Raw genomic sequence first — 15,004 nt, 5'->3', positions numbered from 1 at the left:
TATTTAATAGAAAATACAGTTCGACACACTAATGTCTTAAGCGAAAATTGTTAAGAGAATATGGCCAAATTTATGTAAGACTGTGCTCTATAATTTTAATATGAAGCCTATTAACCTTGACAGGACTAAAATAAATGATAATTTCATCGACAGCCTGAAGGAATAAGTGCTTAGTATATTTACATTCCAAGCGTGTTACTTTTTATTGCGACAAAACATAAAGATAATATGTTGGAAAAGAGTTGAAGTAGAGAAGTAGAAGAATTTTTACAGTCACTCTAATTAGTTGTTCATTCTCACGACTACAATCGCTTGGCCCAGTTAGTTGAATGCGGTATTCATGGATCGGCCCTCGGGTAAATTGTGTAAAGCTGTGCGATTGCGCAGCTTGCTTGTATTTCACGTCGGCAACAATGCCACAACAATGACAAACAGCAACGCAGTCGCATAGCCACAGCCACAGCCACTGCCACAGACCGACCCCAGCCGAGCGACCAAATGCGACCAGCGAAGCCGAGCGAGCCAACACAAAACGAGCATCCAGCGAAGCAAGCTAACAGCCAATCAACAATATGGTGACGGCGACAGTGGTCGGTCCTCGGTCTTTTCGGTTGTCGTCGTCGTCGGTTGTTGGTTGTTGGTTGTCGGTGCACACGCGCAGTGCTGCGAACTTCTGTAACTGAAACGCCAGCCAGCCAGCTAACAAAACCAGTTATAAGTCAACTTTCATTCCAAGCAGACGTGTCAGAAGTACGGATTGTATCGCATAGGATCGTGTTTTTCTGTTTTTGTGTGTTGTGTTTGGCAACAGCGAACTCCGTTCAAAATATATAGTGGTTATACGTATATGTATGTATGGTATATGTATTTGTATGTTGTACATACTCTCTCGTCTGCATATCTACGATTGCTATACAATTGCATATATGTAGATTGCATTCGAAATACATACACACATGTGAATATTCACGTTCAAAGATAATGGTTAATTTTAAAAGTTGCTTTCCAAGCTTAAAAAAACAAAAAAAAAGCTACGCTTTTTGTTTCAAACTCTTTGGTTATTTCTTTTTCTGTTTTTGTTTTTGTGTGTGCACTGTTCCATGAGTGAATTAAGTAACAATAAACACAACACAACACAACTTGAATTCCCACTCTCTGAGAGTGGTGACTGGAAAAAAGCAGAAAATGTCCAGAAAGCGAAATCAATAGTTCTGACCATATTCATGACTCTACTCTATATACATTTATATATGTATGTATGTGTGTATGTAAGCGTGTGACTTTGTATTTCTATGTATTCGATCGTACTATGCAAATAATTGAAATCGAGATCAGTTTCCAGTAGCTTTTGTGTGTGCGTTTGGTTGCCCCCAAAAAAGATCGGTGGAAAAAACAAACTTTTAAATTGTTTCGAGCGAATTGGACTTCATTTGGAGTCAATTAACACTTTATAAAATTTCTCGACGTTGGCTTAGTCTAGTGACGATCGTCCGCATAGTCTTTTTCCATATATGTACATACATATGTATGTATGTATGCATAGAGAGATGTACATACATCTGAAACCGCAGCCGCTCACTGATAATAAGTGAAATTTACACACTCTGTGTAACGGCGCTTGGAGAATACCAGTCTCCAAAATACAAAAAAAAAAAAAAAAACTTAAGTCTGCTATTATAAATCACGACAACTCCTTCTAAGCGGGAATGTCACAGGCCACGTTAAGCAACCAAAACTTGGGAGCCTTGAAATACGCGAATAATAATAATGCATCATGTGGTTTATTCTTGTGAACAATACAAAAAACAACAGTCTATTCAAAAAACCGAAAACTTAACATGAGAAAACACATTGTACATTGTACGTTTTAGTTAATTATTTTTTGTTTTTTTTTTCGTTTTCTTTACATATTTCAAAAGTCATTGTACGCGTATAGAGTGCATTTTAAAGATTACAGTATTTAATTTATGCAATCATATTCACATGCTTACACCCATTATACACGTACATACATACATACATATGTATAGATAGTCATGAGATTATGTGGTGAAAATTCAATGTGAATGCCAAGTGAAAATCAAGTGATCAACAGTGGCTGCCATGCAACGTACAAGTAGTAAATTTAAATTTCATATATCATAGATAATACAAAAATAATAATAATACATGTGTGGTATACATAACTAAAATAGAGAAGTGTTTGCATAAGTTTTAAGCAGCGGTGATGCTTCAGCTTCAGCTTTATAACTGCAACGAATAATAATCAAAAAACCAATATAACGTCAACATCAACAACAACAACAATAACAACAACAACTCGACAACAACAATGTTTGGCTTTTGCCACAAGTTATTGTTCATCTCAACAACACCTCGACTACTGGACTATAACAACAACAACAGCAACATATGGCAGAGAGCCATGGCCTTTTCAAAGCATATGCATATTCAATTCATAATGCTTATAATGATGATGATGTCGCTGATTACAGCCGGAAATTGCCACAGTGAGTTCCTCCTTGCCTGCCTGACTGCCTGCCATGCAGGTTTATCGATAGCATTGATATCCGATATAGTACATATTTGCATATATCCACAACACATTCATAATTGCCCTGCTCCGGAAAATGTCTGATGCCGGTTACAACTATATGATACGATTATGATTGTTGCGGATTTCCACACACACTCACACTCACACACATGGCTGGTTTTTTGTTTGTCTTGTTTTTCTTCTCTCTGTTGCGACAATTGTATAATTGCCTCCAAACCCATTAGCAAATAAACGTTTTCATTTTCTGCTCATTTTGCCGGTCGAAATACCGTTAATAATGCAAAGCAAATATATACGAAAAATCACATACCGAGTTCATCTGAATAAATGTGCTCAGAATAACAACAGGTCCATTAAAATGCACTCAAATATAAATATGTTTTGTTATGTTATATATATTTGGCAAATTTATTTGTTCAGCTTAACAAATTAAGCTGCGTGTGATTAATTGCAGTTGTCTTATTTAGTATTTTTTACAGTATTTTATACTGTATTAAACCGTTAGGAATAGTATCGATTGAGATCCATATTTTAATTAGGAGTTCAAGGCTAAAAAATGTTTTGATCATTGTTCAGTTGTCTTATTTTAGTATTTTTGTAGTATTCTAAATATCCCCATTTCACTTATTTTAGGATTTTTACATTATTTTAAGCTGTATAGAACCATTAGGAATGCTATCGATCGATATCCCTGTTTTTAACAGAAGTTCAAGGCTTAAGCCTTTTCCTAACTTTGCGCATTTTGTATTAAGTATACGACTAGTGTCACTTTAAGTGTAGGCAAATCTTTTATTTATCGATTGGATAATAGGCTATTAAATCTTTATATAGAATACTTAAATGTCAAATGTATATTTGGACATACGTAAGAATACTTTCCAATTATTTTCTTTGCTTCATTTTGTGGCTCAATTTGCAAATAAACTGCAATCGCATTTGGTATTAAGCGAGTGAATGCTGAACTAGCAAATTGACTCCCGGATATGTTTATAGTATTCTTACATTAAAATAGCAGTTATGTTTCACTCCCGTTGCTCCCCCTCTGTATGTTGTTATCGAGCTTGGGCTTTAATAAAGCTTTTACATTTCATTTGTTGTTAGCAACTTTCAAGATTGCGTCCACCTACGTGAAGTGTTTTCAAATGCGGTTGCTGCTTGCTGTTTGCTGTCGCCTGACGTTGTCATAACGGCATTTGAATTCAAGGCACCTTCCAATCGGGCAATGCGATCGCTTAACCGCCCTACTTACCCATATACGATGTTAGTTCCTCGAACTTTGCATTCTGCATGTCGTTTGTTGGCCCTCTCTCAACACAAAAAAAATAAACATAACATAAATATGCACACACAACGAATGCTTCAATGCTTCGCAGTGATTAAAATAACATTTATGAATAGAAAATAATAAGCTTGCAAGACTTTCATTTATTTACTCACTCAATTCAGCAAATAACTGCAGCATAAATTCGCTTACATATTTTGTGTTTTTTTTTTGTTGGAGGGGGGGGGGGCAAGCATCGAGTTTGCAGGCAGTTACAATAAGATTTCGCCACTCCCTGATTGACTTTGTTCTCATGCACAAGAAACAAGTGACATATGCACTGGAACTTGAATGTATTGTACCTACAAACTACCCGCCGACTATATGTATATCATAAACACTGGTTAAACCGGATGAATGCTATTTAAGTGGCATACGAATAACTGCTTTTTATTTGACTCTTGGGCATAAATAACATCATCGAACACACACATTTTGCATGGGCTAAACAACAAAATAAGAAGAAAGAGAGAAAACCTGACATCAACCAAACAACCAGCTGCAACAGCGAAACAGCCACACAAAACATCATTGCGAAATATCACGAAAATGAATAAAATTCGCAGATCAGAATAAATTATAAATTTCTGCACATAACATATTCATTCATACACACACATACACACACAGATACAGATACAGATGTTGACCCAAACACCTTTTGAGATCGATCAACAGAAACGAACGAACAAAGAAGAAAAACGAAAGTAAAAGATGTAAGAGGTCTGTCTGTCTGGTTTGCTTTGCTTTGGTCTGCTGACCAATTTATTCTATTCGGAAGTGATTGGAGTTAGGATAAACCTAGTTCCCACCTCTCTCAGCTGATGTTGTATGTATGTATGTATATGCTGTCGAAATTATGCGCATAATTATCTTCATATACGAGTATTCAAACTCCTCCGAATGCCGAACCGGTTAATAATTCTATGCGCACCACAACAACAACAACAAAAAGGAATGCCAGTTGCCAGTTTCATATGGGCGAAAGTGATATAAATAGATAAATGATTTTGCGCAACAACAAACGTATTTCTTTCAGGGTATCAGATTCGGGTTCTCTCTTCCTTTTCATTTCAAGTCTTTTTTTACTTTGGAGTATTACGAAAGAAAGCTGCTTGACCTATTTTTCATGTCGTAGCCCATAAAAATGCAGTGTGTGATTTTCGCCTTCGAAAATTAATTAACAGCTCACGCTGATCATGAAAATATATAGTATACGTTGCTGCCGGTTACATATATGTATTTTCCACACTAAGTTATAAAATTTGTAGAGTCTAGAGTTTTTTGTACACTAATTAAGCATATTCTAAGTGGTTTCTCAGAATTTCATTACGCTCGAATTATAAACTTGTTATTCAAGAAACAATGGCATGAAATCGAACGCGAACGCGAACGTGAACGCAGCTGCAATGTCTCCAGTTTCTTTCTAAGCTCTGGTCACACTGAATTCTTTTGTGTGCTTTGTAGATAGAGGTAGCTCGACTGTAGTTTACAAAGTTGCTGAGATTAGCTTCTTTTATTAAGTTCTCATAAACTTACTAATAGTAAACATTATAATTATTATATATTATTTAATAGCATAAATTATAGTTGTCAGAGGTGTGTCTAAATTAACTCAAACTCAATCCCTTGCATTTGAATTCTATGTTGCTTTAGTCGTGATTCACATCGAACACAGATGTCCGTAACTTTCATACCTGTTTTGTTTGCCCTAAGGTGTGAGAATTATCTAGCGGATCAAACGCTTGAGCAAAAACCACTTAAAACTGTTGATGACAGAATTAATAGTCTCGCGATTATAACTAATGTTGTCTATGTTTTTGTCGTCGATTTATAAATATAAACAAATGGTTAGAATTCTTTATCCTTCTCTAAAAAATATATAATTTTAAATAGCTTCACTTTCATACGCTAAATTAGCCATGTTGATCAAGTTATTAAACCAGATACTTTATCGTACTAACAAGCCGTCTAATTACGAACAAAAAAAAGCATTCGAAAGAGATGAAAATAAGTAAAAGTTTATACTAAAATATATACGTTGTTTCTTGTTTTTTTTTTCAGTCTGTGGTCCACCGGCTGTGCCGCTGAATGCCAAAGTACGTACGGTGAGTGGTGAAACTGGTATCTCGGAGGCTCATTACACATGCGATGCTGGCTACGAGCTGTTCGGTCCGTCAACGATCAAGTGTGACGCGACCGCCGGCTGGGAACGGGATTTGCCATTCTGTGGCGTCAATGTTGCCTACCGCAAGCCGGTTAATCAAAGCTCCTACACACGCAGCGGTCCTGCCAGCTATGCGAACGATGGCAAGCCTGGCAATAAGGTAATCATCTGATTAAAAAGTAGTATATAAAACATTGGTTGGTAGAAAGCTTGTCATAGCATTCAAATTTCTATATTTATTTTCAATTCGTCATTTATTCTTGGAATGAACAACAATTGTTATCGAATTTTTATTTTATAGCAGCATTAATTTCATTTCTGTTTAAGCAAACAATATTTCAATTTCAACCAGTACTTTTTGAACCCAGAATTTAATTCGAAGTAACAAAAAAGAAGATATATATACTTATTTTTTTTTGGGGTTTGGAAACCTTAATAAAATATGCAATACTACATTTAAACAGATAAAAGTTTTGGATAGTAATAATATTATTTACAAATAGATACATTAAACTGTTGTAAATTATATCTCAAATTAGTGTTTATAAAAATATTTCCGCATTCTTAAACGTGCAGGTCGTGAGCACTGTTATTTCAAAGAACACAGCTGTACTATTTATGTTGTATAATAACTCAGAAATTATTAGAATTTCCTAACATTGCATAAATTTTATATGCTTTACACATAATACAGTGAAAACTATCTAAAATATTGTGTGAATAAAGGAACAAAACTCTAATACAAACTATTAAAAAGTCTTAAGAAAAGGGATTACCTAAGCAAATAAATAATAATGGTTTGAATCACAGCTACCACTTTCGGTCTCACCAGCTGACTCTCATTCTCCCTCTCTCTCTTTCGCTCGTTCGCTCTGTGACATTGTTGGTTGTTTAGAAAGAATGTTGACTGTTTTCTTTTCGCTAGAGACAAATAAAATGTAGCTTCAACTGTGTCAATACTTTGGAATTTCATTTCCCCAAAAATTTTCTTTTCAACCTAATAATCTTTAATATTTTAAGAACTATTATCTTTTGAATTGTGTTAGGCTAAAAATTTATGTGTACCTTAACTGTCTAATAAATAAAACGTAGAAGCAAAATAATGAATTAAAAAAATTGATAAAGTTTATACTATTTCTAAGTATTTAAAATCATATTTTAGTTCTATGCCAACTAAATGTCAAACTTTATCTTTTTCGCTCTCAGAATCCCGATGGACAGGAGTGCTCGGAAACACAAAAGGAACCCTCGCCCTGGTGGCGAGTGGATCTCTTGACGCCACAAACCGTGCACGTGGTCCGCATCACGACACGCGGCTGTTGTGGCCATCAGCCACTGCAGGATCTGGAGATTCGCGTGGGCAACAGCAGCGCAGATCTGCAACGGAATCCGCTGTGCGCCTGGTATCCGGGCACATTGGACGAGGGCGTTGTGAAGACGTTCACGTGTGCCAGGCCCTTGGTGGGTCAGTATGTGGCCATTCAGCTGGTCGGTGTCGAGGGCAGTCTGAGCCTCTGCGAGGTGGAGACATTCACCAACGATGAGTTCTCCGTCGATCGCTGTCTGAGCCCCAAAATCGGTGTCGATACCGTGGTGACAACATTCTCCAAGACATGCTATGACTTTCATATCACGAAAGGAGAAAGCTTCGAAAAAGCTCAAGCCATTTGCAAGCAAACAGGTAATTGTTTGTCTTCGATATAAACACAATATATAATATACTACATACATATGCACATAATTAACAAATCTTAATGATGCTCATCTTCGTTTTGCTGCAGGCGGTAACTTGGTGCATGAGTTTCGAGGCGCAACAAGTCAATATATACTCTCGGAGTTAGAACGACGCAAGTCGGAACTAAAACCTCAATTGGTTTGGATTGGCGCACAAAAAGAGCCCGGCATCACATCGCGCACATGGAAATGGGTGAATGGTATGCAATCTCTTTATTAGTCAGCCCACTATGTAGTATATATGTATATAACGGAAAGAAACAACAGCTCTTTGTGGTCTTACAGCTTCAGTTATTGTATGACGTAAGCATCTGAAAAAGTAATCTGAATAGGCAGAGTAAAGCTCACTTGAATTTATTTTGTTGTCATAAAGAGTTCAAACAGCCAACAACAAATTGCGAGTATCTGTTGGCCGTGTTGGAATAAGCTTGCAAATAGTTCAATTTTTAAACAGTTGGCAAACCAGAGTACTTATTTTTAGAATACTTTTTCTAAAGCAGGAATCGATCTCTTAAGCATATTTTTGCAATTTAATATGATATATGTATGGTTGCCATAAAGAGTTCAAAGAGCCAACAACAAATTACGAGTATTTGTTGTTCGCAAATATTTGAATTGTTAAACAGTTGGCAAGCTATTGAAGTCATATTCACCAAAGGACTCATTTTCTAAGTCAGGAATCGATTTTCTAAGCATCTGTTGGCAGTAATTTTAAGTAGTTTTCGTATGTAGAAATCGATCTCTTCAGCAAACACTTAAAGATGTAAATATTATTATATCGTTAAATCATTTGGGAAACCAAATTATTTTGGTATCCCAAACAGTTTCAATGTACAAATTTGGTCTCTCTAATTCATGTTATGTTATTTTACTTTTCTAGGTGAAGTTGTGCAGAAACCCGCCTGGGGTAAAGATCAGCCAAATAATTATAATGGCGAGCAGAACTGTGTTGTCTTCGATGGCGGACGGAATTGGCTCTGGAACGATGTGGGTTGCAATCTGGACTATCTGCATTTCATTTGCCAGCACTGTATGTACCCAAAGTATGAATCCATTTCTATACATTACTTACATCCTTTTCGCATTCATTTGCAGCTCCTTTGTCCTGTGGCTCGCCGGATGCTCAGCAGAACACAACGGTATTGCATAAAAAGTTCACATTGGGCGAGAAAATCCAATACGAGTGCCCAAAGGGACATTCGCTGATTGGCTTCTCTGAGCGCGAATGCAAACCCGATGGAGTCTGGAGCGGATCAGCGCCCACTTGCAAATGTAAGTTTTTATACCAGATGCTAGGCACGATTGCCACATTTCAAGGGAGAGTGGTGCATTTCAACAAAAGCCGATACATCTACATAAGTTGATCCTATTTTCTGAAATTGTTCATATTATGCAACTTCAATATTTCTGTTACATTTCCTTCAAAATCTGGTACTTTCTTTCTGAATTGATACATTTTTTATCTTCACTGCATTTGAAAAATTTCCTATGTATAAGGGACATTTATAAGTCAATTTTCGTGAATTGAAGATCTACCAATTAATTCAGTATAATATTTATTAAATTTGTACTAAAGCAGGTGCACTTTTGTAAGTCAGGATTTTCCCGTTATGGGTTAATTTTATCACATAATTTGACAATCAGTAGATTTCTATAAAAAGCGGAACATTTTGTGAACATTCTTTGTGAAAATATTAATTTATAAATCCAATTTTTTAATTAAAATTAGGTGTCGCAGATAACACATTTCTCTAATTAATTATTTAGTTAATAATATGTTTTAGATGAGAACATGACTCGGCCATTCACAATAAGAACTTAACCTAAAGAAGTATTAAAATGTTGGCTAAATATAATTAAAAATAAAAATTGATACTCTTTTAGCCAATTATTTAATTTAAAACAATTTTGCAAACCCTTTTTTTCATATCAATAACACGATTTACAGACGTTGACTGCGGAGAATTGCCCGATCTGAAATTCGGCTCGATACATTTGTCAGAGGAGCGAACCAGCTACAGTGTTGTGGCCACATACAGTTGTCACGAGAATTACACGCTGATTGGCAACGAGAATCGAACATGCATGCTCGAAGGCTGGAGTGGCAAGCAGCCAGAGTGTTTGGTCGACTGGTGTCCAGATCCCCAGCAAATCACCGGTGGCAATGTGCGTTTCACGGACAAAAGAGCTGGCTCAACAGCCACGTATGTTTGCGAACCCGGCTATGTGCTTGTGGGCGAGGCGGTAAGTACAACGATTTTATATAAAATATATTCAATTAACTATTTCTCGCGATTTGTAGATCATTTCATGCGGATTGGGTGGCGAATGGTCGAGCAAAACGCCGTCTTGTCGCTTTGTTGACTGCGGTGCACCAGCTCGACCTGATCGAGGTATTTCGATACTGATCAACGGCACAACGACCGTCGATTCGATTGTGAAATATGAATGCGATGACGATCATTGGCTCGATGGACCCTCGGAGTTGTATTGCACCAGAGATGGCAAGTGGTCAGGTGAAGCGCCCATTTGTGAGCTCGTCACATGCGAAACACCCCAAGTACCAGCCGGTTCCTTTGTCATTGGCTACGACTACAATGTGCACTCAAAAATACAATACAACTGTGATCCAGGTCACATAATGCATGGCACACCAGTGCTTGAGTGCTTGGACTCTGGCGATTGGAGCTCTGAGGCGCCCTTCTGCGAATGTAAGTTCTGTAACTGTTGTCGGCAATTCGGAATTTCTCTTCTATTCATCCATTTTTCTGTATCAATAGGTTCATCAAGAGTAGTAGAACATCATTACAGAAATCTTAACATAAGGTTACAAGTTCTTGCATTCAGAATTTTATCTGAAGAAGAAAGCTCATACTATATAAAGCCTATAAGAAAGAATGTCAATAGCCGATCTCATATCTATTCTCTTTTGACTTTTCTTTTCGACAATTCTAAAGTTCTTTTCAACGGATAGTAACAATTACGTCAGATTGTATATTGAAATTTTCTTTTTGTATCATTTCTTTGATACTTTATAACACCTCGAAGCAAGAAGAAACGTCATCATAAGTTAGCAGAACAAATGTTTTCGGCAGTTATACATTTTGATTGCATATTGATTCACTCATAAATGTTATAAGTTATATGCTTTGAATTTCTTTTTAACATACAGTAATAAATATCTTAAGTACTAGCTTATAATCGATTGGAAAGTACTTCTTTCTTCACTTTTCGTAGCCAAGCATAATCGAAATCTTTGCATAAATTAGCCTTGATTTTCAATTAAAATTCGAACAAATGCAAACCTTCCCTTTTACAGACATTGACTGTGGCCCAACACTGCCTATACCATATGGTAGCATGAAGTATGTGTCCAACACAACCTACGTTGGATCCGAGGTGGTATTTAGCTGCACGCAATCACACAAACTGAGCGGAGTTGTTAAACGCAAATGCCTCGAATCGGGCACTTGGAGCGATGCGCCGCCCAAATGCGAAGGTATGCTTGATGAACTGTATATCTTAATCAATATTTTCTTTACTAATTGAAATGTTATATTAGAAATTCGCTGTCATGAGCCACTGCTGCCATCGCATAGTCTGCTCTCAGTCACGGGCAACGATCGCATGTATGGACGCACTCTTATACGCACCGCAGAATCCATTCAGAATCCGGCACAAACATACAAGTGAGTTTTTGGGAATTTCATATACATATATATTATTTTTTTTATCAAATTTTGTTCAGTAATAACAGACACAGTTCTATGATCGTTGCATGTTTGAATAGCATAGCATCATATTTTACGAATATACCAAAAATATTCTATACTATTTGGTATATAGATATTTTACTACATTCAAAATATACCATAGAGTATAAAATATATCAAGATTGTCAACCTAATATACAGTCTTTTAGACGGATATATGAAATTCTTTATCCTCACTGATTAACTGATCTAACAATGCTCAGCGCAAACACTAAAAATTAGTTTGACAAGTCGCTCGGTAGATTCTTTACCAACATTTTAATGTCATGTGAGATTTAATTTTTATTGAAAAGATTTCAAAGAAGCGCACTAGAGAAATAGATAGATAAATAGTTAAACAAATAAGAATAGCTATCACAATTTGATCGTTTCAAAATGGAGTAATAGAAAGATAAGAATCGTTTCATTGCTAATGACACAATAATATAATATTATTTAAATTTTGTAAATTCGTACTTCTTTAAGGTAATAGAAATCCAAGGTACTTGAGCTTGAATAGTTACGAATTTTTCGCTATTAACGCTAATATTAATACTCTCTTGATAACATACTTTATGAATAATTTTTGCATTACAGAATTGGCGCTTTGGCCAAGTATCGTTGCGAACGTGGCTATAAAATGGTGGGCGAAGCGTTGGCCACATGCACAGACAATGGACAATGGAGCGGCGTAATTCCGGAGTGTGTATGTAAGTAAAGAGATGTGGTATTAGTATATGATATGGCAAACTGAAGCGACATATCTCATTTGTTAGCTTAACAACATTTTCAATTACCAACAATCAACATTAAGCTATAAAATTGAATTTTTCCAAATCGAACTATCTTTAGTTTTACACAAATGTTTTTATTTATTTTGAATTTCCAAATTAGATGTGGAATGCGGCACACCTGAGAACATAGTGGACGGCAAAGTGACGCTGGCCACAAATGCAACGTACTATGGAGCCGCAGTGCTCTACGAATGCAATGTGAACTTCAAGTTGAACGGCGTTTCGAGACGTTTGTGCACCGAGCACGGCAACTGGAGTCATGAGGCACCAAAGTGCACCGAAGTCGTCTGCGATACTCCAACATTGACTGACAGTTTGCTAGTGGAGGCGGGAACTCGTGCAGTGGGCTCCATGGCTACCTTCAGTTGTGCCAAGGGACGAATTCTGGTTGGCAACGATACTCGCACATGCCAAAAGAATGGCAAATGGACGGGCAAAAGTCCAAGCTGTAGACGTAAGTATTCATGATTACATACCGAAAAAAGAGTAAAAATCAAAAAAAACATTCTTGAATCATAATTGGACCCAGAAACTAAATTCTACAATTACAATATTATAATAACAGACATAGTTTTATAATCTTTGCATGTTTGAATAGCATAGCATCATACTTTACGAATATACCAAAAATATTCTATACTATTTGGTATAAAGATATTTTACAAAAGGTTATCGAAAGGTTCAAATTTGTGATTGGAACCGACATTTATTGTTTTATGAATTTCATTTTTTTAGATTGAGAAATTCTCAAACTCAAGATTTTGATTTTTGTTTATAGAACGTCTTTTTTCCATCCTAAGCATTACTATAAATTCGTATTAATCTCATTATTTATTGACAGCCGTGGACTGTGGTCGTCCATTGGCCATTGACAATGGTCGCGTCATTGTGGTCAACGACTCAACTTTATATGGAGGATCTGCCGAGTATCATTGCATTCCCAACTACAATCGCATCGGGCAATATCTGCGCAAGTGCACCGAGGACGGTGCCTGGAGTGGCAAACAGCCGCACTGCGAATTGGCCACCGTCGAGGGACAGGAGAGCTCGGAGTTGGGCACAAGTGTGGCCATTGGTGCCACCATCATCATCGGACTGCTTGTGGTCGTCGGTCTTATTTTCTTGTATCGCAATAAGGCAAGACCTGTTAAAAATACTGAGAATATTCAAGCGGCTGAAACGAAGGATGAACGCAACGCTGCTGTCATGTCATATTCCACACTCGAGGCCAACAATCGAATGAATACGTATAACAATAATTCAACTGCGACTTTTAACACGTTCCAAGGCGGATCGGCGGGCGGACGAGGCGCCAGCAACAATAATAATAATGCCGATAGTGAGCAAATGAATAATCGCTCCGGTAAGTGAAAGAATTCATTGACTTGTTATATAGAAAAAGTTGTTTGAAATATGAGGCTGAAGGTTACGACCTTTGGTAGTGCAAAACGGCTGGGTTTTTAAAAATTTGCGCTCCAAATAAAAAAGTGATTAATAATTAGTCCAAAAATTTAATAATTCTGATAAAATTGACCAAATTAAAAATATATATAGAATATCAAGTGAATACGACTGGGTTTAAAATGTATGATAAATCTTTAAGTTATAACATAGTCCTCATGGACTCACTGACTGAATGGTAAATGCTAGAAGGATAAAATCTCTACATAATACAAATTTACGATATTTCATCCAACAATTAGTCTAGGTTTTTCAAAATGACTTCTTTAACTTTAACAAATTAAAATATTTACATCAAACAACAAATGTTTTATAAATTGTATATACTATTTATATTTGCAGAAAACATTTACGACCAAATACCAAATGAACAGTTTTACGATGCACCCTACGAGATGCGAACGAATGATGAGGTCTACGAACCAGAACCAGTATCCAGTAATGTGATCACAATAAATGGCATCTCTGTGCGATGAAAAACAGAGAAGAATGCAAATTCCCGAGATAGAGCGGGTTCAATTAATTGATCGATCAATCGATTGATCGATCAATGTTAATTTGTGTTTATAAATGTGTATAGTAATTTTAGAAAAGGACATAAGTAATTCGTAGTTAAAAGCAACAAATTATCGCCAGCTGTCCACGCTTCATACTCAAATACTATGTTTATTCATATGTGTATATGTATATATAGTAGATGCATTCATATGTAGTATATACTAATCGTATGCATACACACAAGTAATATAATGGTTGAGTGTGATCACGTACTGATTTCTTAAAAACAACAAACAAAACAAAACAAAACAAAAAGCAACTCCTTTTTTTTAAAGTTTAACATGGAAATTAAGTCACGAGGCCACTAAATTAAAACAAAAAGAAATTAGAGCACGATTTCCGTTCCATGTTTTCTTCCTTAATTATTTTTTTTTTTTATAATTATTATGTATTATATAAAATGTGTATGTATGTATAATCAGAATGTAATATTTTGTTATGCAATGTGTAAGTACTCGTTAATGCTTAAGTAAAAAGAACATGTTTTACTTAAATAAATATGTGGTTAACTAATTTATTATGATTAACATAAACTGCGCCTAATTATTTATTCATATTTACTGTGGGATCTTTTCTTAAGGGTTTTCAAATTTGCAATGCAAATAAAATCAAACAAATCAAAAAAAAAAATTAACTTGTCTTATTAGGATAACTTGCAGT

The 15,004-nt window shown here is 36.1% G+C and overlaps 1 protein-coding gene across 2 annotated transcripts; it reads left to right on the top strand.

Moving 5' to 3' along the window:
• Positions 1 to 597: 597 nt before the first annotated feature.
• Positions 598 to 14,836, top strand: LOC132796499 (sushi, von Willebrand factor type A, EGF and pentraxin domain-containing protein 1). 2 transcript variants are annotated; one of them, XM_060807691.1, is made up of 15 exons: positions 598 to 849; positions 2,146 to 2,510; positions 5,943 to 6,205; positions 7,252 to 7,726; positions 7,827 to 7,979; positions 8,660 to 8,809; positions 8,875 to 9,051; positions 9,728 to 10,023; positions 10,082 to 10,490; positions 11,099 to 11,278; positions 11,342 to 11,468; positions 12,129 to 12,241; positions 12,426 to 12,779; positions 13,167 to 13,688; positions 14,129 to 14,836. In XM_060807691.1, exons 2-15 carry the CDS (start codon positions 2,333 to 2,335, stop codon positions 14,260 to 14,262), a joined length of 3,531 nt encoding a protein of 1,176 aa, XP_060663674.1. In that variant the 5' UTR covers positions 598 to 849; positions 2,146 to 2,332; the 3' UTR covers positions 14,263 to 14,836. The 2 variants fall into 2 exon arrangements, with proteins under 2 accessions (XP_060663674.1, XP_060663675.1); XM_060807692.1 differs by lacking the exon at positions 598 to 849 and having other exon boundaries at positions 2,120 to 2,510.
• The last annotated feature ends 168 nt before the right edge of the window (positions 14,837 to 15,004 follow it).

Source organism: Drosophila nasuta, chromosome X, assembly GCF_023558535.2.
Source record: "Drosophila nasuta strain 15112-1781.00 chromosome X, ASM2355853v1, whole genome shotgun sequence".
NCBI lineage: Eukaryota > Metazoa > Arthropoda > Insecta > Diptera > Drosophilidae > Drosophila > Drosophila nasuta.
Note: the sequence above shows the minus strand (reverse complement) of the source record. Positions and strands in the feature narration are given on the sequence as shown.